Source organism: Gorilla gorilla, chromosome 13 (genome assembly GCF_029281585.2).
Source record: "Gorilla gorilla gorilla isolate KB3781 chromosome 13, NHGRI_mGorGor1-v2.1_pri, whole genome shotgun sequence".
NCBI classification, from domain to species: Eukaryota; Metazoa; Chordata; class Mammalia; order Primates; family Hominidae; genus Gorilla; species Gorilla gorilla.
Genome location: NC_073237.2, coordinates 132,420,941 through 132,441,967, shown reverse-complemented (window position 1 = coordinate 132,441,967; position 21,027 = coordinate 132,420,941). Strand labels below are relative to the sequence as shown.

At 54.7% G+C, this 21,027-nt stretch overlaps 1 protein-coding gene across 3 annotated transcripts in view; it reads left to right on the top strand.

Moving 5' to 3' along the window:
* Positions 1-21,027, top strand: part of NACC2 (NACC family member 2) — a 90,833-nt gene that overhangs the window by 62,229 nt on the left and 7,577 nt on the right. For all 3 annotated transcript variants that reach the window (XM_031014664.3, XM_063696868.1, XM_055350114.2), the window contains one exon: positions 18,657-18,821. In XM_031014664.3, coding sequence (XP_030870524.2) covers positions 18,657-18,821 — 165 coding nt within the window. The remainder of the gene's footprint in view (positions 1-18,656; positions 18,822-21,027) is intronic.

The following is a 21,027-nucleotide window of genomic DNA, read 5'->3' as shown; positions in this document are numbered from 1 at the left end:
TCTTCCAATCCATGGGCGTGGTGCATCCTTCTGTTTATATATTAAGAATTGTGGGTTCATACTGATACTCTCCAAAGCAATAATTTTTTCTTAGGAATATTTTGTAGTTCTCTGCACATCTTTTTTTAAAAAGATTTATTCCTAGAAGTTCTTTTTTTTTTTTTTTTTTTTTTTTTTGACACAGAGTCTTGCTCTGTCCCCCGGGCTGGAGTGCAGTGGCGGATCTCGGCTCACTCCAACCTCCAACTCCCGAATTCAAGCGATTCTCCTGCCTCAGCCTCCCGAGTAGCTGGGATTACAGGCGCCCGCCACCACGCCCGGCTAATTTTTGTATTTTTAGTAGAGGTTTAGTAGGGGTTTCACCATGTTCGCTGGGCTGGTCTTGAACTCCTGACCTCAGATGATCCGCCCACATCAGCCTCCCAAAGTGCTGGGATTACAGGCGTGAGCCACCGTGCCCGGCCAGAAGTTCATTTTTTAATTTGAATTACATAGTACTTAACTTTCTTTTTTTCATGTCTGTTACTAATATATAGAAACAAATTGAATTATCTTTGAAGTCTGCTTACCTTGCTAACTCACTGATTTACTCTGAGTGTCTACCTGCAGATTATTTTGAATTTTATTTTATTTTATTTTATTTTATTTTATTTTATTTTTGAGACAGGGTCTCACTCTGTCGCCCCGGCTGGAGTGCAATGGCATGATCTTGGCTCACTGCAGTCTCCACCTCCTGGGCTCAAGTGATTCTCCTACCTCAGCCTCCCAAGTAGCTGGAATTACAGGTGTGTGCCACCATGCCCAACTTATTTCTTTTGAGATGGAGTCTTGCTCTGTTGCCCAGGCTGGAGTTCAGCGGTGTGATCTCAGCTCACTGCAACCTCTGCCTCCAGAGTTCTAGTGATTCTCCTGCCTCAGCCTCCCGAGTAGCTGGGATTACAGGCGCCTGCCACCATGTCTGGGTAATTTTTTTGCATTTTTAATAGAGACGGGGTTTCACCATGTTGGCCAGGCTAGTCTTGTGATCCACCCACCTCAGCCTCCCAAAGTGGTGGATTACAGGCATGAGACACCATGCCCAGACTAATTTTTGTATTTTTAGTAGAGATGGGGTTTCACCATGTTGGACGGGCTGGTCTCGAACTCCTGATCTCAAGTGATCCGCCCGCCTTGGCCTCCCAAACTGCTGGGATTACCTACGCGAGCCACCAGGCCTGGCCTGTTCTGGATACAGACATGTCGTCTGCTCATAACCACAATTTCTTTATTTCTTCTTTCTTGCCTCATTGAACTGGCCAGAACTTCTTACATATCCCTGTCTCATTTCTAAACTCAGGAAAAGCTTCCACTGTTCCTCTTTAAGTAGGATGTTTGCTCTAGGCCTTACTGTGATACATTTTATCAGATTAAGGAAATTTATTTCATTTCCTAGGTTAAGAGGGTTTTTTTTCCTCGTAAGTGTTGCATTGTAACAAAAGCTTTCTCTAAGCATTGTAACAGTCCTGTGGTTTTCCTCTGCTGCCCTGCTAATGTGCTTAGTTGCATTGACTGCTTTTCCACATATTGAAATAACTTTCTATTCCTGGAATAAATTCAACTGAGTTGTGCTGTGGCAGCCTTCTGTTAACACATTCCTCTGGATGCAGCTCGCTGATATTCCTTCCCCTCCTTTTGGACGGCTCTCCAGAGCCATGGACCCTTCTCTGTTAAAGTCCTGGACAGAGCCTGAGACGGAAAAGGCCGGTGGGATCCCAGGAGTCTGGCGGGAGGGAAATCATCCCTTCTGTGGTCAAACCTGGGCAGTGATCACCAGGGGTGCTGCAGAGGACGCCCCTTGCCCCCCATTCATTTACCCTGGGCGCCCAGGGTGTTGCAGAGGACGCCCCTTGCCCCCCGTTTATTTATGCAGAGCACCAGGCCCTAACATCGGGAAAGCTGTTAACAGCTGCCCATACACATCAGCTGTGGGTGTTGGTGCAGATGCCAAAACCTCACAGTTAGAGGAGGTGGGAATGCAGAGCCAGGGCCTGGAGGCAGCAGTAAAAGCCATGTGGGTTAAATCGGTTCCATGAGTGGCCACTAGCTGTATGGGATGAGATCATACATTTCTTATTTGCTAATATTTTCTTTAGAACTTCTTTAGGATTTGTGTCACCATGTTCACAAGAGAGATTGCCCTCTAATTTTCCTTTAAGGAAAAGTTCTGTGTTTTCTTGTTCTTTTTTCTTTGTTTTAAAATGGGGCCGTGGGCCGGGCACAGTGGCTCACACCTGTAATCCTAGCACTTTGGGAGGCCGAGGCGGGTGGATCACTTGAGCTCAGGAGTTTGAGACCAGCCTGGCCAACACAGTGAAACCCCATCTCTACTAAAAATACAAAAATTAACGTGGTGTGGTGGCACACACCTGTAATCCCAGCTGCTCGGGAGGCTGAAGCACGAGAATTGCTCAAACCCGGGAGGCAGAGTTTGCAGTGAGCCGAGATTGTGCCACTGTACCCCAGCCTGGGTGATGGAGCGAGACTCTATCTCAGAATGAATGAATGAATGAATGAATGAATGAAGAAATGAGGCTGTGGAGTAAAGGAGAGGGAAGGGCACTAACATTGATACCGACGTTCTCATCTCTTTACCTTCCCAATGTTTTGATATCAAGATTATCTGGCCTCATTAAATGAATTGAGAATTATTTCCTTGTCTTTAATGACCTGGAACAGTTTGTATAATGCTGTGCTATTTCATTCTTAAACGTTTGAAAAAATGTCATAGGCAAAGTCATTTCGGTCTGGAGTTCTTTGTAGGGAGATATTTATTTAGCTTCGTTTTCTCGAGTAGCTGCAGGAATAGTTCACATAATCGATTTCCTCTTGTGTCAGGTTTGGTAAGTTGTGTATATCTGGAAGTTCATCGGCTCCATCTAAAGTTGAGATGTATTGGCCTGGCACGGTGGCTCACTCCTGTAATCCCAGCACTTTGCGAGGCTGAGGTGGACAGATCACTTGAACTTGGGAGTTTAAGACCAGCCTGGGCAACATGGCAAAACCCCATCTCTACCAAAAATACAAAAAGTTAGCCAGGCGTGGAGGTGTGTGCCTGAGGTCCCAGCTACTCGGGAGGCTGAGATGGAAGGATCGCTTGAACCTGGGAGGCGCAGGTTGTAGTGAGCTGAGATGACACCACTGCACTCAAACCTGGGTGACAGAGCGAGACTCCCATCTCAAAATAAGTGTTAAAGTTCAGATGTATTGACATGAAATTGTTCCAGTACCCTCTTTTTATTTTTTTTTGAGACGGAGTCTCGCTCTATCGCCCAGGCTGGAGTGCAGTGGCGCAATCTCGGCTCACTGCAAGCTCCGCCTCCTGGGTTCACGCCATTTTCCTGCCTCAGCCTCCCAAGTAGCTGGGACTACAGGTGCCCGCCACCAGGCCTGGCTAATTTTTTTGTATTTTTAGTAGAGACGGGGTTTCACTGTGTTCGCCAGGATGGTCTCGATCTCCTGGCCTCGTGATCCGCCCGCCTCGGCCTCGCAAAGTGCTGGGATTACAGGCGTGAGCCACCGCACCTGGCCTCCAGTACCCTCTTTAAGATCTTCTGAATGTCTGCAACAGGGATGAGCCTCCTCTGACTATGGCAGACCTGTCCCATGTCCTGTTTTTGTACAGCCTGCAAACTAAGGATGGGGTGTATATTTCTAAAGGACTCCTTTGAAAAAGCAAGGAAGGGCCGGGCGCGGTGGCTTACGCCTGTCATCCCAGCACTTTGGGAAGGTGAGGCAGGTGGCTCACTTGAGGTCAGGAGTTCAAGACCAGCCTGGCTATCATGGTGAAACTCCATCTCTACTAAAATTACGAAAATTAAGCGGGTGCAGTATGTGTCACAGGATCCTTGGGGTGTCGCTTCACCAGCCAGAAACCTCTGTGGCCGGTGGTGCCTTTACCCAAGTTTTGCTCGTGCCTGCTGGGCTCATTCCACCCGTTCGGCCCGGCAGGCTGTGCCAGGCTTGCACTACCGGCCCGGATCCCACACCTCTGAGGGCGAGCCAGGCACAGAGCAGCAAGGGGTGTGTGAGCGAGCAAGCTCCAGGCCCAGCCACTGTGCACAGCCAGGCACACTGGCTGCAGTGGGGTGGGCAGCTCCAGGCACTGGCACAGGTGCCGGCTCCCTGCAGGGCTGCAGCTGTACCAGGCATACCTCAAGCAGCTTCTGCTGACACCGGGAAACACGGTAGCACCTGGAAGTTTGGAGATGCCAGGAACTGCAGAGCCCCAAAGAGGGTGTCACAGCCCCGGCTCGTGGACCTCCTGGGTCTGGGATCCCCAAAGGGCTGCAGCTCTTCTCTCCTCATTGCCCACAACGTGGTGAGCAAGGGGCATGTTTCAGCCCTGTTTGCGTTACAGCTCTTTCATCTCTTTTAATCCTGCCATTTGGCAGGTCCCGAGTTCTTGTTCCGCATCCAGGAAAATGAGGTACGCAGAAAACTGGAGGGCAAGTAAAGTGAAGAAATGCTTTATTGAGGGACAGTGCAGCTCTCAAGGAGACCCTGGAGTGGGTAGCTCCTCTCTGCAGGCAGGTCTCCTCGACATCTGCTCAGCTCTCAGCTGAGAGGAGACCCACAGTGGGTAGCTCCCCTCCTCAGGTAGGCCATCCTGTTGTCTGCCCAAGTCTGGCTGAGTCTGGGGTTTTTATGGCCTTCAGAGGGCAGGATGTGCATGCTGATTTGTCCATGGGCAGCCATGAGTGGGCCCGGAAAAGGCAACATAAGTTCTCACTCCAGTCTGCGGAACTGACAGCCTGGGCCCTGGGCTTCAGGCCATCCCTGGCTTGAAGGTAGGGCTTACCAGGACCCACCCCTTTCCATCCAGGAGCCTGTCTGCCTCCTGCCACCGTTAACCTGCTTATGGTGGCCACACACACCCAGGCTGTTAGCCCCACCTCGGGCTCCCTCTTGTGCTCGATGGTGCCCAACATCCAGAGGGGGCCAAGGCAGCAGGGGCCTGGCGTGTCAGCACTGCCCTGAGCACACATACATACACCTGGCCAGGTCATGACAGTGCCCAGGTTCAGCCACAACTTTGCTCCAAAATCGGAGCAGGTCCTGGGAGCGAGGAGAGGGCCAGGCAGCAGGAGCAGGCACTTCTGAGCCTGTGCAGGCAGCGGGGCTTCCCAGGCCCCCAAGAGTGCAGAGATGCTCAGGTCTGCAGCCACAGCTGGGCAACTGCAGCTGCACCTGGGAGGGTGGAACTCCCACCCCTCCAACTTGGAAGCGGGCAAGATTTCTACCTGTTCCTGGCTCCTGCCAGCTCCATGGAGCGTGCAACCCTGGCCACGCCGCACTACAGCTGGCATCATGGCAGTGGCTGGTCCAGACGGGCCACCACTGCCATCACCTGTGGTCACAGTTACTCAGGAGGCTGAGGCAGAAAAATTGCTTGAACCCGGGAGGCAGAGTTGCAGTGAGCTGAGATCGCACCACTGCACTCCAGCATGGGTGACAGAGAGAGACCCTGTCTCAAAAAAAAAAGAAGCAAAGGCAAAGAAGGACAAGTGACAGAAAGTACATGTGGTCAGCCTACCTAAAGTATTTACTCTCTGGCCCTCCCAGCAGAAGTTTGCCAACCCTGTTCTGTAGAACCTGTTGTGTAATGGAGTGTTCCTTAATGGTGTCAATTTTTTTTTTTTTTTTTGGAGATGGAGTTTCTCTCTGTCACTCAGGCTGGAGTGGCTCCTGCCACTCAGCCTCTCAAGTAGCTGGGATTACAGGCACCCGCCATTATGCCCAGTTAATTTTTGTATTTTTAGTAGAGATGGGGGTTTCACCATGTTGGCCAGGCTGGTCTCGAACTCCTGACCTCAAGTGATCCACCCACCTTGGCCTCCCAAAGTGCTGGGATTACAGGTGTGAGCCACTGTGCCAGGCCGATGTTAATTTTTGTCTTTTCTCTTTTTCTCTTTGTTCAGACTTGCTAGAGAGTTTCCATTATATTTGTCTTTTCAAAGAACCAACTTCTGGATTTTTTCTCTTATGTATGTATTTATATATTTTTTTATTTCAGTTTATCTCTACTTTCTTTGTGTTTACTTTGCTATTATTTTCCTAGTTTTTGAGAGAGATCTGTAGATCATTGATTCCTCAGCCTTTTAAAGTAAAGCACTTAGGGCTCTATATTTCCTGATCAGCACTGCCTAATTCTAACACATTTTCATGTCAGATTTTCATTATCATTCAGATAAAGGTATTTTCTAGTCATTTGTGATTTTTTTTTCCCCTTTTGCCCTTATGTTATGTAGCAATGTACTGCTTAATTTACAAACCTTTTTGGATTTTCTGGTCATCTTTTTTGTTATGAATTCTGAATTAAATTTCCAGTGGACATAGAATGCACTCAGCCTAGTTTGTTACTCTGGAGTTTGTTGAGACCTTCCCTGAGCCCCTGTATATGTTCCATATACATTGAAAAGAAATAGCATAAACGGTGCTGATAAGGAAGGCAAATGTATATTCTTTCAGGTGTGTTTTTATCTTCTTGTGTTGGCCACGGACACGGTGTGTTAAAATCTCTAAGCACGATTGTAGTTTTGACCATTTCTCCTTTCAGTCCTGCTAGTTCTATTAAATGCATATTAATTTCAGGTGTTTTATCTTCCTGTTGAGTTGATGCTCTTATTATTATGAAATCTTCTTCAGTGCTACCAACAGGTCTTGCTTTAGTATCTGTTTGGTCTGATACTGGCAGAGCCACCTCAGCTCCCTTTTGTTTAATATTTACCTGGTACATCTCTTTCTATCATTTGTCCTCTTGTTTAAGGTTTTCTCTTGGGTTTTGTTTTATTCATTCTTCACAAACATTAATTTTTTTTGTTTGTTTTGAGACAGAATCTTGCTCCATCATCCAGGCTGGAGGGCAGTGGCGCTATCTCGGCTCACTGCAACCTCCGCCTCCCGGGTTCTAGCGATTCTTGTGCCTCAGCCTCCCGAGTAGTTGGGACTACAGGCATGTGCCACCACACCGGCTGTTTGTATTTTTAGTAGAGACTGGGTTTCACCATTTTGGCCAGGCTGGTCTTGAACTCCTGACCTCGGGTGATCCCCCTGCTTCAGCCTCCCAGAGTGCTGGGATTACAGGCATGAGCTACTGCACCTGGCCAACAAACGTTATTTTCTACTGGAGTGTTTTGACTTTCATTTCACGTGGTTACTGACTTTGCTGGGTTAATCTACCATCTTGTCCATTGGTCTCTGCTCTTTCCCTCTGACCTCCTCTTGCTTCTCCTTTCTTGTCCCTCCTTTCTGATTAATCGGGTATTCCATTTTTCCCTGTATATGCCTATTAAAAGTTTGTATACTGTTCTTGTAGGTTAGGGATTTCAGCATTCATCCTGAGTTAGAATGTTCTGTGTGTTAATTCTGTGTATGTTGTAAGCACCACTAGACGTGTCTTTGTCATTTTACATCGTTGTGTTTATATTTATCTGCACATTTTTTCCCATGCTTTTCACTGTCTCCTGTGTTACCTCACTCCCTCCTGTCTGAGATCACTTTCCTTTTCATGCGGCTCCGTGTCCTTGGTCGGTCTGGGGACCCCTCAGTCTGTCTCCTCAGAGCCTCAGCCTCCTGTCCTCCTCTCCTTCTGGGGCTCCAGTTACATGTATGTTAGGCTTTCCCCAAGTCCTGTGTGTTCCATGTGTCTTTTATTCTGTTTTCTGTATTTTCTATTCTTTTATCTTTTTTTTTTTTTTTTTTTTTTTTGAGATGGAGTTTCGCTCTTGTTGCCCAGGCTGGAGTGCAGTGGTGCCATCTTGGTTCACTGCAACCTCCACCCCCGCTGGGTTCAAGCAATTCTTCTGCCTCAGCCTCCAGAGTAGCTGGGATTACAGGTGCGCACCACCACACCTGGCTAATTTTTTGTATTTTTAGTAGAGACGGAGTTTTGCCATGTTAGCCAAGCTGGTCTTGAACTCCTAACCTCAAGTGATCTGCCCACCTCAGCCTCCCAAAGTGCTGGGGTTACAGGTGTGAGCCACTGCACCTGGCCTATTCTTTCTTATTCTGCATCAATCTGGATATTTTGTATTAAATTATTTTCCAGTTCACAAATCTCATCTGCACTATTTAATTTTCCCCTAAATAATTCTTTTGAGTTCATCTTGTTAGTTGTTGGATTTTTTTTGTTTGTTTTCGAGATGGTCTTGCTCTGTCACCCAGGCTGGAGTGCAGTGGCACAATCTCAGCTCACTGCAACCTCCACCTCCTGGGTTCAAGCGATTCTCCTGCCTCCACTTCCTGAGTAGCCGGGACTACAAGTGCATACCACCACACCCGGCTAATTTTTTTGTATTTTTAGTAGAGGCGAGGTCTTGCCATTTTGGCCAGGCTGTCTCGAACTCCTAACCTCAAGTGACTGGCCCACCTCAGCCTCCCAGAGTGCTGGGATTACAGGCATGAGCCACCGCGCCCGGCTGTGTTTTTTTTGTTTGTTTGTTTGTTTTTTTAATAGGACTTAATCCTTTTTGTTGATTCTAGTTTTCTGGTGAAATTTTCCATCTTGTTGCCTGTATTTCTTGTACACATTACGAATTGTTAATTTTAAATTCGGTGTCTGCTAATTGTCTGATCTGATGTCCTTCTGTAAATTGTTGGTTTTGTTTTTTTTTTTGTTTTGTTTTTTGTTTTGTTTTTTTATCATTTGGTCTATGGGTCCACATCTAACATCTCTTTGTGAAATAGTTTTCTATCATTTGGTTCTGTTTTCTGGGATTCCTGGCCCTTTCTTATGGACGGCCGGACATCGTGTGAAAACAGGTGAGGAGTCATAAGCAGCACTACTCAAAGGGTCTGGGGACTGTTGCGTGAAGGTCTGCAGTGAGGGGAAATCTGTGCCATCCAGCAGCGCCCGTGCCCACATTCTCCAAGGCTGGTGTGCTTCTGGTTTGCCCCACACCCTAGCCTGTAGCCCTTCCAGGGCCTCAGCTGAAAGCCTGGTGTTCCCCAGAACCCCTCCTCTTGGCTGGCCTTGAAATCAGTCCATTTTCATCTCTCCAATACACAAGATGCCAAATGCTGGATTTCCTTGTTTTTTTCGTTTCTTGGCAGTTGATTTTGCTCCATCTCTGCCTGCATGCATGGCTACTTAGTAGTCAGCAGATATCCAAGGGACAGTTCCGAAATTGCACCCTGAGGCCGGCTCTCAGGATCCTGGCCCCCGAGGCTCCCAGCTCCGTCAGCCACTGCCGCCTCTAGGCCGTGCCGCCTCGGTCTGCTCCACCCCAGGGCTGGCAGGTCCCAGTTGTCAGGATCTCAGCCCCTCAGGGTTGTAGTTGGTCTTTTGATAATTTTGGTAGTTGTTTTTGATGAGGGAGTTAGTCTAATATTGGCTGCTCCCTCATATTCACAGTGGGAATCTCTGGGGTGTTTTAAAAGTTAAATATATTTATTTTTGCATAGCTAATGTGTGTTCACTGTCTTAAAGACTAGGAAAAGGTCATAGAGTGAAAGCCATTCTCCCCTGCTGGTCCTCACATGCACACTCTGTCCTTACACACACACACTGTCCACACACACACATTCTGTCTTCACACGCACCCTCTGTCCTCACACACACACTGTCCTCACACACACACACTCTGTCCTCACGCACACACACACTCTGTCCTTACACACACTCTGTCCTCACACACACTCTGTCCTTACACACACACACTGTCCTTACACACACTCTGTCCTCACACACACTCTGTCCTCACACACACACACACTCTGTCCCCACACACACACACACACTCTGTCCCCACACACACACTGTCCTCACATGCACACTCTGGCCTCACACACACACACTCTGGCCTCACACACACACACTGTCCCCCCCCACACACACTGTCTCCCAGAGGAACTCAGCTGGCACACATCCCGGGAGCTTCCTCCATGTCTGACACATGTGCACGTGTGTGTGTGTGTGGGGGGGCTGTGCATTTGTGTGGTTGGGGGCATGCACGTGTGTATGGCAGTGGGTACACACTTGTGTGGGTGGCATCCCGTGCATTGCCCTTGGTTTGTCCTTAGTGTCCTGGTCGTCCTTCTCAGCACACACAGACCCTGCTAGTGTCTTCACAGTGACCCGTGCCATGTGCTGTGGTAGGTGGGATTGATTCAACCTGTGCCCATGGCTGGACAAGCTCTTGCAAAGGCAGGGCGGGCCACCTGCTGTCTCGAGGACGTCCTTGGGCAAGTCTGAGAAACGTGTGGATGGATGTAGAGCAGGAAAGGGATGCCATCAGATCAGCAATAAAAATCATCGCTGGGATCCCTGTCGGAGGCCTGGACCACTTGGGGACTTCTGGAGTCTCCAGGACCAGGCTTGGTGCTGGCAGGAGTGGGTGCTGGGATTTGCAGGAGATAAAATGACAGCACCTGTCAGGCCTGGAGGGAGCCTCAGCTCTAAGGAGGGCACTGGCCAGGAGTGTGGGTGGGGCAGGGCAGGGGCCAGGTTTGATGGGACTGTTGAGCTGGTCGAGAAGCCCAGAGGGTCCCACTCACTCGGGGATCCCACGTTCTCCGAGAGCTGAGCAGGCCCAAGGTGCCCTGGCAGGCTGCAGGGTCATGCCGGCCCCTCGCGTCGGGGGCAAGCTCCTGGGGGTGCCAGTGAGGATTCTACTTAGTGGCCCCCACATCTTCCCCCGCAGCTGCACCCATGAGCGTGGGCATGGGGACTAGAGAGACCAGTGAGCCCCTTTCCATCCGGGTTCCCAGGAGACCCAGAGAGGCCAGGATATGTGTACAGGTCCTTCCTCCCTCCTTCCTCCTCCTCCCCTCCTTCCTCCCTCCTCCCCCCCTCCCTCCCCCCTCCCCCCTCCCTCCCCCCTCCCCCCTCCCTCCCCCCTCCCCCTCCCTCCCCCTCCCTCCCCCCTCCCCCCTCCCCCTCCCTCCCCCTCCCTCCCCCCTCCCCCTCCCCCTCCCTCCCCCCTCCTCCTCCCTCCCCCCTCCTTCCTTCCTCCCCCCTCCTTCCTTCCTCCCCCCTCCTTCCTCCCCCCTCCTTTGTCCCCCATCCTGCCTCCTCCCTCCCTCCCTCCTCCCTGCCTCCTCCCTGCCTCCTCCCTCCCTCCCTCCTCCCTGCCTCCTCCCTCCCTCCTGCCTCCTCCCTGCCTCCTCCCTCCTCCCTCCCTCCTGCCTCCTCCCTCCCTCCTCCCTCCCTCCTGCCTCCTCCCTCCCTCCTCCCTCCCTCCTGCCTCCTCCCTCCCTCTTCCCTCCTTCCCTCCCTCTTCCCTCCCTCCTTCCTCCCTCTTCCCTCCCTCCTTCCTCCCTCTTCCCTCCCTCTTTCCTCCCTCCTCCCTCCCTCTTCCCTCCCTCTTCCCTCCCTCTTCCCTCCCTCTTCCCTCCCTCTTCCCTCCTTCCTCCCTCTTCCCTCCCTCTTCCCTCCCTCCTCCCTCTTCCCTCCCTCTTCCCTCCTTCCTCCCTCTTCCCTCCCTCTTCCCTCCCTCTTCCCTCCCTCCTCCCTCCCTCCTCCCTCCCTCCCTCCCTCTTCCCTCCCTCCTTCCCTCCCTCCTTCCTCCCTCTTCCCTCCCTCCTTCCTCCCTCTTTCCTCCCTCCTTCCTCCCTCTTTCCTCCCTCCTCCCTCCCTCTTCCCTCCCTCTTCCCTCCCTCTTCCCTCCTTCCTCCCTCTTCCCTCCCTCTTCCCTCCTTCCTCCCTCTTCCCTCCTTCCCTCCCTCCTCCCTCCCTCCTCCCTCCCTCCTCCCTCCCTCCTCCCTCCCTCCTCCCTCCCTCCTCCCTCCCTCTTCCCTCCTTCCCTCCCTCTTCCCTCCCTCCTTCCTCCCTCTTCCCTCCTTCCCTCCCTCCTTCCTCCCTCTTTCCTCCCTCCTTCCTCCCTCTTTCCTCCCTCCTTCCTCCCTCTTCCCTCCTTCCCTCCCTCCTCCCTCCCTCTTCCCTCCTTCCTCCCTCCCTCTTCCCTCCTTCCTCCCTCCCTCTTCCCTCCTTCCTCCCTCCCTCTTCCCTCCTTCCTCCCTCCCTCTTCCCTCCTTCCTCCCTCCTTCCCTCCCTCCTTCCTGACGTGAATGTCCCTCTCTGCCTTCATTTTTCTTCCTCCTGGCTTTCCCTGCTGGGCTTTTCTGCATTTCCCCATGTGTCAGCATCCATGAAACGGGCTGTGTCTTACAGGCATGGTGTGGCGTGGCATGGCGTGGTAATTGGTGATGGTTTTGCCTTCCCAGTTATGGCGTGGCGTGATTAAATTGGTGGCACCTTTGCCCTGTGGCACATGAGAGAATGGCATGCCTTATAATTGTGGCCTCTGTGCTCCCACCAAGTACAGCGTGGAAGTCATTTCTGGTCTTTCTGGGGGATGACAGAGGCACTGCCCCAGCCAGCAGTGGTAGTTGATGGGCCCTGTGTGTTAGGCGCATGCTGTGTGCCAGGCCCTGGGGACACTGACCAGCAGGGTGAGCCCCCCTCACTGCCAGAAGCACTGGACCCAGAACAGGCTCACTGGCTAGGAGGCAGCCAGCTGGGACCATGGACCCACCCCCAAAGCTGGGTGGAAGGGGCAACAGCAGGGAAGGCAGGTCTCCCCAAGCTGCAGTGACCACACTAAATGCCACGTCTGCACCAGTTGGCCCCACAGCCGGCCCTGGGCTCTGGCCATCAGGAGGCACCTGGGCGGGGAGCTGGGAAGCAAGTTGTGGTCCCAGCCTTGCTGGGCATCGGGCAGGAGGGTGTTGAGTCCACACCTGTGTGCTTTCGGGGGTGGGACACAGCCCCATGTGGAGAGTGTGGTCATCTCCCCGAGGCCCACTGCATGTGGGGCACCTGTTACCTCATCACCCGGGCCTGGTCACCCGTCTGTGGTGCCCCCACATTGCCCCTCACCATTTCCACCTGGGTCCCTGTGCACCTGCTCTGCGCCTGATGCCACCAAGTTCACAAGTGTCCCTCACAGGTTGCCAGAGCTGGTCTGTGCCAAGCCAGTAGCTGCAGAGATAGTGCAGGACATGTGCCAGGTCAGCCTCCAGATCCGTGAGCAGAGGCCACCTAGAGTCGTGCAGGCTGCCCCCATGGTGACAGGTGTGTAGCCCGACCTTTCCTCATTCACAGTGGGTCCCTCGCCAAACCCCTCCATGCTGCCCTTGAGGCTTGTCCACACCCCAGCCCCTGGTGGCCACAATGGAAATGATTCTCTGTCCCCCAAGTTTTGTTTCCTGGAGAATGTCATACAAATGGGATAACCAGTATGTAACCATTTTACGTCTTCTGTGTAACAGCATGATTTGAGATCCATCCAGGTTGTGTGCCAATCGTTTGTTCCTTTTCACAGCCAAGCGGTAACACGTCATGTGGATGGTTCACAGTGTCTTTGTCTGCGTGCCCATTGCAGGACATCTGGGCTGCGTCTAGCCTGGGGCATTCAAGAGTAGAGACGGGATAAGCGTTCCTGTGCAGGCTGTCTTTGGAGATAAACTCCCATTTTTCTTGCGCAAATACCTAGAAGTATAATTGCTGGGTCATAAGTCTATGTTGAACTTGATAAGAAGCCACCGAGCAGTTTTCCAGAGTGGCCGTGCCACTTTGCACTCTCCCCAGTGAGGTCAGGACGTCCCAGCTGCCCCGTGTCCTCGCCAGCACTTGGGGGTGTCGGTATTTTTACATTTTGCCACACTGGGAGGTGGGACCACGTCGTCAGGACGTCCCAGCTGCCCCGCATCCTCGCCGGCACTTGGCGTTGGTGTTTTTACGTTTCCCGCACTGGGAGGTGGGACCGCAACATGGCTTGATTTGCATTTCTCCCATGGCTAAGGATGCTTGAGTGTCTTTTCATGTGCTAATTTCCATCTGTAAGTCCCCTGGGGAAGAGTCTTCAAATCTTTTGCCCATTCTTGAAACTGGATTGTTGGTTTTTAACTGTTGAGTATTGAGATTTCTTTATATTTTTTAGATACAAGTCCTTTGTCAGATATGTGATTTGCAAGTATCTTCCTCCAGTCTGTGGCTAGCTTGTTTTCTTATCTTCATTCAGAGATCAGAAGTTTTTCATTCTGATGAATTCTAGCTCGTCAATCATTTCCATTGTGGATTGTGCTTTGGGGGTCTTGTCTAAGACTTTAGCTTAACCTAAGCTCATAAAGACCTTCTGCAGTTTTTGTGTAGGGTGCGAGGCTGAGACGGAGGGTGGTTTTGGTGCCACGTGTGGGTGCGGATGGCCAGTTGCTCAAGCCCCATTTGTGAAGGCTGCTGCCTCCTCCGTTGAACGGCTGGTGCACCTTTGTCAAAAGCCAATCGAGCATGGCCGTGTGGGTCTGTCTGTGGGTCTCCTATTCTGTGCCGTTGACCTGTCTGTCCACTTCCCTGAACCACGCAGGCTTCATGACTGTAGCTTTACAGGAAGTCTTAAAATCAGTTGATTCAGCACTGTTCTGTCCATTTGCATTTAAGTTGTATATTTCTGTATCATCAAGGACTAGGGGCTCATTTTCTTGTTGTGCATTTTAACAAATGGTATACACTTTTAGGGAGTAGGCCTCCCCGTCTCCCTCCTACCCCCGCCGAGGCTCTGCTGGGCTCCACCAGGCGGCCCTACCACTCGCCACTGCCGCCCACATCCGCACAGACTCCCTTGGTGGGGCTGCCTGCGTGGTCTCTGATGGTGTCACCTGGGCGAGTCCCCGATGACACAGTCTGCCTTGGGGACAGGAACAGGGCTCGCCATCTGGGACGTCCTGCCGTGGTGTTGGCCCATGGGCAGGGATCTCGGGGTGTTTTGCCTGGTGAGGATGTGGAGCACCTCAGAACCCAGTCAGTAACCCAGGGAGTTGAGAAAAGTCAGGGCGAGGCCAGTGAGATCCGGTTTCCCTCCAGACCTGCACGGCCCCCTCCTTCTGACGTTCATTCGTTCTTTCTGAGGGTTGTTATCGTGGTAAAGTGGACGTGAGAGGGGCCGTTGCAGTGACTTTTACGTGCGTGGTTCGGTGATGCTAAGCGGCATTCCCACTGTCGTGTGAGCATCACTGCCATCGGCTCCAGAACTTCACATCTTCCCCAGATGAACCTCTCATCCCCATGAAACGGTCCCTCCCCGTTCCCCCACCCAGCCCCGGCACCCACCCTCTGTTTCCCGCCTCTGTGGACCTGACGACTCTGGGGGCCGCCTGCGAGTGGAGCCCCGGGATGTGTCCTTCTGTGTCTGGCTGCTTCCTGAGTGTGGTGTCCTCCAGGCTCAGCCACCCTCTCGCAAGCTCCCCTGGTGTCGCCCGGCTGGGAGCAGAAGGGCCTGGAAGGTACGGCAGGGGCTCCTTCTGGGTCCCTGAAGGCCCTAACCCCGCGCCCCGGGCTGCGTTTGTCCTTGTGTTTGCTTCGCCCCGTGTGGTCCAGGGAGGCTGCCCACCTGCCTACCCTCAGTAGCTGGGCCCTGCTGCCCGGGAGGCTGTTGCTCCGGGCCCTCTCGTTGTGACCCTGGCGCACCTTCCCTGTGTGTGGGGGGGGGGGGGGGCAGTTGTTCACCTCCATGCAGTCAGCTCATTGCTGTTTATGAGCTGTTCCCAGATGTCACCATGCCGAGAGGTTTGGAGGGCACCGTCCTGGCACCTGAGTTTCTTCACAGGGCTGTCGAGGGTGAAGGTGGCAGTTCTGCTACAGCGGCCAGTCCTGGGGTGACAGGAGGCCGCGGGTCCCCCAGTATCTGAAACCCAGGCTCAGGAGGGACCTCAGTGTGACCGGCAGGGGCCTCTTCCTTGCTCACAAGCCCATCGAGGGGCCTCCTGCCACCCTGGGAACCCAGCTCTGGCCCTGACTCATGGGGCCTCTGAATGGCCCTTCCGGGGGCCACGAGGGACGAGCCGTCCTGTCTCTGCCGTGAACAAGTCTCTCTATAGGTTCTCCGTTAAAGCCCAGTTGTAACCTGGACCTTGAAGCTCAGCTCCTGCAGAGGGTGAGTTGGGGGCCGGGGAGGTGGAGGCTGCGTGAAGACGTGTGAGGCACCTTGCGGACGAGCTTCCACTCGGTGCGGGGTGTTTTTAGCCAGAAGCAGCACCCGGTGCACGGCAAGGCAGAAATAGAAGAGGCTTTTTTGGCCGTGCTGGTGCTGACAGTCTCTGGCTCTTGGGGAGCTGGGCAGGGGCTGGGGAGGGGCGGGTGTTCCAAGCACAAACAACTTCTGCTGTTTAGAAAAACATCTCGAGACGAGGTGGTTGTGGATGGGGAATTATTTCTGTTGGTGAACTCTTTATGTAAATGCCACGCACCGTGCCGCTTCTCCGCGTGTGTAATCACAGCAGGCTGCACCGGGGGTGGGGGTGTGTAATTATGTTTTAAAATACCACCCGGGTTGTTTTGCTGTGTTCCCTGAGCACTCGGGTAATTCTGGGCTTATCCTGCGTTGCTCTGCCCCGCCGGGAAATGCTGCCTGACCCCTGTAGCGGCCGGGCAGGGGCTGTGCACTCACCTTTGAAGCCCCCTTTCTGGCCTCTGTTCTGCTGCAGCCTCTGCTTGGGTGTCCCTGGGCCTGGGGAAGCTCCCCCTCCTGGGACTGACAGGTGCAGTGTGCACCGCGCTCATCCTGGGCCAGTGGGTCCCTGGGGAGGAAGTGTCAGGGTGACTCCAGGGTGGGTGGTTTCAGACCCCGCATGGTTCTCAGGAGTGGAACACCTGCTGCCTTCAGTGGGGCGCCCGCTGTGGATTCAGGATGTGGGGTCCTCAGAAACCAAGGTTTCAGCCCCCCAGGGCTGGGTGGCCTGCCCCTCCCTGACAGGCGCTGGGTGCAAAGGTGACTCTGGGACCCTCCCTGCCTCCTGCCCTCCTCAGGCTGCTCCCCAGCAGCCCCCTTGGCAGCCCTCACACGCCCCGAGGCTCAGCCACCCCTGTAGAGTTTTTCTGTGACTCTCCAAGGTGGGGGTCATGGAGGGACGGGGAACAGGGATAGCATGGCCAGGTGCATCTGCCTCTGAGCATCCTGGTGCGGCCGCAGGTGGGCTCTGCATGGAGCTGCCTGCCCCGAGCCTGCTGGACGTGCAGGTTCCACCCCACCCCTTCCTCTGCACAGCTGAGACCAGCAGGTCCTGCAAGCTGCCCCCCCGCCCCCCACCGGGGGACTTCCCATCACACTGAGGCTGCCAAGGGGACCATGCCGTGCCCTCGGCAAGCAAGGTCCAGCCCCGGATGGCCCAAGGGCCCCTCCCACCTGCAGGCTGCCCTCGTGCAATCGGGCAGGTGGAGGCTGGGCCTTGGGGCCTTCCCTGCAGGCCTTGCAGCTTGGTAGGGTGTGCAGGAGCCCAGGGCAGTGGGATTCCCTAGTGAAGGCAGCTGACTGGGCAGGTGGCCCTCTCAGGGCCTTGCCTTTTGTGCTGGGACACAGGAACGAGGGAGGCGGTGCTCCGCCCTCACCTGAGCAGGGTGGCTGTGCGGGCAGCCTACCAGGCTGGGGTGTAAGGAGTGCCGGACTGGTGTCCACGGTGGCATGTGAGCACCGGGGGCCCACTCAGGGGAGCTGATCTTCACCCTGGAACCCTGCTGAGCTTGTGAGGACCCCTGTGTGAGGGTGGGCCCTATGAGGCTTCCTGGGTCTCGGGGTGGCGGGGGTGGGGGGCAACAGGGAAGTGGGGGGCCCATGGGGAAGTGGGAGCCCCAGGCATTGCTGGGCAGGATTTGGGGCCAGGGCTGTGTTTCCTTGGCCCCGCGCACCTGGTGCATGCTGGGTGTCCAGCAGGTGGTCGTCAGATGAGGGGTCTCAGCCCTGGCCCTCCATGAACGCTCTAGAGGGGCTCTGTGACCCTGACAGCAGAGAGTCCTGCCCGGGGACCTCGGGGTGGCACCATGGGCTGTGTGGCCCAGGAGCCTCCGAGGGGCCCGTCTCTGACGCGTGGTGCCATCGGGGTCGCGCTGCACAGCTGCAGGTCCTGAGGATGCAGGGCCCCAGGCCGTCATCTGCCCCAGCAGTGGTTTGTCGGGAACAGTCCCAGACAGCAGGAGGGCTGCCCCTGGTGGCGGTGGCGGTGGCGTGTCAGCCAGCCTGGCTATTGGCAAGTGTTTATGGAGCTGCTGCTCGTCAGGCCAGCACAGTCCCAGGGCTGTGTTCTTGGATGCACTAAGTCCCCCGTGTCCTTGCCCCTGAGTCGGGTGGCCGTGCCCCACTGCCCCTTGCTGGGAGCTGCTGGGAGAAGAGTTGGGGACCACAGTACCTGTCACCCCTGTCCAGCTACCCGCCCCTCCTCCACCCAGCAGTTTTTGTGGCCCCAGAAGTGGCTGCCCTGCTGGCCCCTCCAAGCCGTCCTCCATCCTCCATCCTGTCTTGCGCCGTACTCTCCCTTGGGGACCCAAGCACTGAGCTGTCACTCCTGCCCGGCAAGCAGGCTCTGCATAGCACCCTCCCAGGAGTCAGCCCTCAGCAGCTCATTCCCTGGGCCTGAGCGGGCATCTCTCGCCTCACATCTGCTCACTTGTTCACAAGAGCTTCCCTGTGAGGGCAGGACGAGGTGGGCAAGAGGGCACCAAGTAGGGATGGGGCAGGCTGAAGCCAGTCTGACCCAAGCCAGCAGGAGAGCGGCACAGAGTGGCCTCACCTGGGCCCAGGTGGGCAGAGTGGGTCTAACAGGCCCCAGGGAGCATGGAGGGCAGGCGGGCAGGCACAGAGCAGCCCGGCCCCCTAGACGCCCATCTGACCAGGTTGGTTCTGGGCCCACAGTGCAAGAGAAGCCTGAGCCAGTGCCGCTGGAGAGCCGCTCCTGCGTTCTCATCCGCCGCGACCTCGTGGCCCTACCTGCCAGCCTCATCAGCCAGATCGGATACCGCTGCCATCCCAAGCTCTACTCGGAAGGGGACCCTGGGGAGAAGCTGGAGCTGGTGGCAGGTGAGGCTGCCTCCCACCCATCTATTCTATGCAAATGTCCTCATTTATTTATTTATTTATTTTTTGGAGCGTTCTGAACAATGTACTCATCACCAATCAGTCAAAAAAAAAAAAACATCTTAAATTTCCTCTAATTTCCTTTTAGAAGAATGTGTCATTAAGAGAAGTTACTCAATTGAATTAATTTAGCATTTTAATTGAATCCCCTGGGCTGGTCGCATTCCTGATTGGCAGGGGCTGCAATCACAATGTGTTTTAATTTAGGTCACAGATAAAACCATGTCACGTATGGTTGCCAGTCCCCCCGCCCCGCGAGGGTCCAGTTGCAGCCTTTGAGGGTAACGGCCAGGTTCCAAGTGGCAGCGGCAGTCAAGGCGGGATCCTTCTGGCAGAACAAACACGTCCGAGTCCAGAAGCCCGTGGGGGCCCGGCCTCGCTCAGGAATATTTACCTTTTGTGTTGGATTCCTTTGGCGTCATAGCTCCTTGTAGATTTTTACGACTCTTAAGGAGAAGATGGGGCAGGCTGCAGCCAGTCTGACCCACGCCATGGGCATCTTCTTTGGTGACTTTTGGGCCATTTTCTGGGGGTTTCTTCCCGGTTTTCCAGGAAGCCCCAAGCTTGGGCCCTCAGGTGCTTTCCTTGGCCACAGCCTGAGCAGTTCTGCGTAGCCCTGTCCTGTTCCTGTCTACCCCCAAAGGCCATACCTTGGGCAGCGTCTCGGGGTCTTCCCTCCCAGCAGGACGAGTGCCTCAGGTGTGAGCCACTGCCTGAGGGTTGCCTGGGCTGGCCTCGCCTTCCAGCTGCCAGGGACTTCGGTCCTCATGGGAGAGTGGCCTCCTGGGCTGCACGTGGCGGTGTTGGGCTGCCCTGGCCAGGAGGGGTAGGGGCCCACCTTGCTGTGGCCTGAGCTCCCACCCTGCCCCGGCACTGCTTCTGGATGGCGAGCGCAGTGCTGGGCTGCCAGGGCGGCTGGGTGGGCCCCTGGGGTTGGGCTCTGGGGCGCAGGTGCCCACGTGGGCCCTGGTGCTCCACATAGGTGTGGCCCTGGGAAGACGCGCTCGGTCATCCCAGCCTCCAGCAGCTGTGGCCTCTGTTTGGGGTGTGGGGCTGATGGGATTGGAGACGTGCTTCAGTTTATGAGCTCCTCAGGAGAGTTCCTCCAGCCCAGACCCTGGCAGGAAGGGCCTGTGGGAGTGGTGGGGCAGGAGACGGGCCATGGCAGGAAGAGGTCATGGGCACTCACGGGCTCCTGGAAGCAGGCACACCTGGACATCAGTGTCCTTCAGGACATGACATCTCATGGTCATTGAGACTGGCTGTCCCCAGAAAGCAGTCCCTCCCCGTTGTTCCCAGAGGGGTCAGTCCTGCTGCTTGTCCATGCCCTCGCTCACCCAGACCCTGGTGGGACGGCTGGGGTGTGGTCAAGTTTCCGAGGGTAAACAGCACAGCGTGGACCTCCCTGGCCACGCCTCTGCCCTAGCTGGTTTCCCTCTTCACACATACCCAGAGGAGGTCAGCACTGGGCCCTGCGAAGCTCCAGCCATACCCTCCAGCCAGGGGATTCCGTCTCCCTCATCATTGCCTGAGGCTCTCTGGTATCTGGGACGGAGCAGAAAGGCAAAGACATGAGTGTTTCCCAAACCCAGGGCCACAGCCAGCCCTTCAGAGTGTGTTCCCTAGGCTAGGTGCAGTGCCCCTCCTCCTGTAATCCCAGCACTTTGGGAGGCCGAAGTGGGAAGATTGCTTGAGGCCAGGTGTTCAAGACCAGTCTGGGCAACACAGGGAGACTTCATCAAAATTAACTGGGCATGGTGGTGGCGCCTGTGGTCCCGGCTACTCGGGGCTGAGGTGGGAGGATCACTGGAGCCCAGGAGGTCGAGGCTACAGTGAGCCATGATGGCACCACTGCTCTCCAGACTGGGCAACAGAGCAAGACCCCGTCTCTAAACAACAACAAAGTGTGTTCTCGGGGAGGGAGCTGAGGCCGGGGACCGCAGCATGGCCGGGAGAGCTTGGAGTCTGGGGCTCGTTGGGGAGGGTGGGGGGCGCTGTGGCTTTCCCCATCCCCTGCTTAGTTCCATGTGTGATTTGGGACCTGTTGGGGCTGGCCTTGGCCATAGCCTCTCCTGGTGACTAGCAGGTGGGACCTCAAATTGCTCCTCCCCAAAAAAAGTCCTAGAAGCTTCCAGCTCCCCCTCCCCCT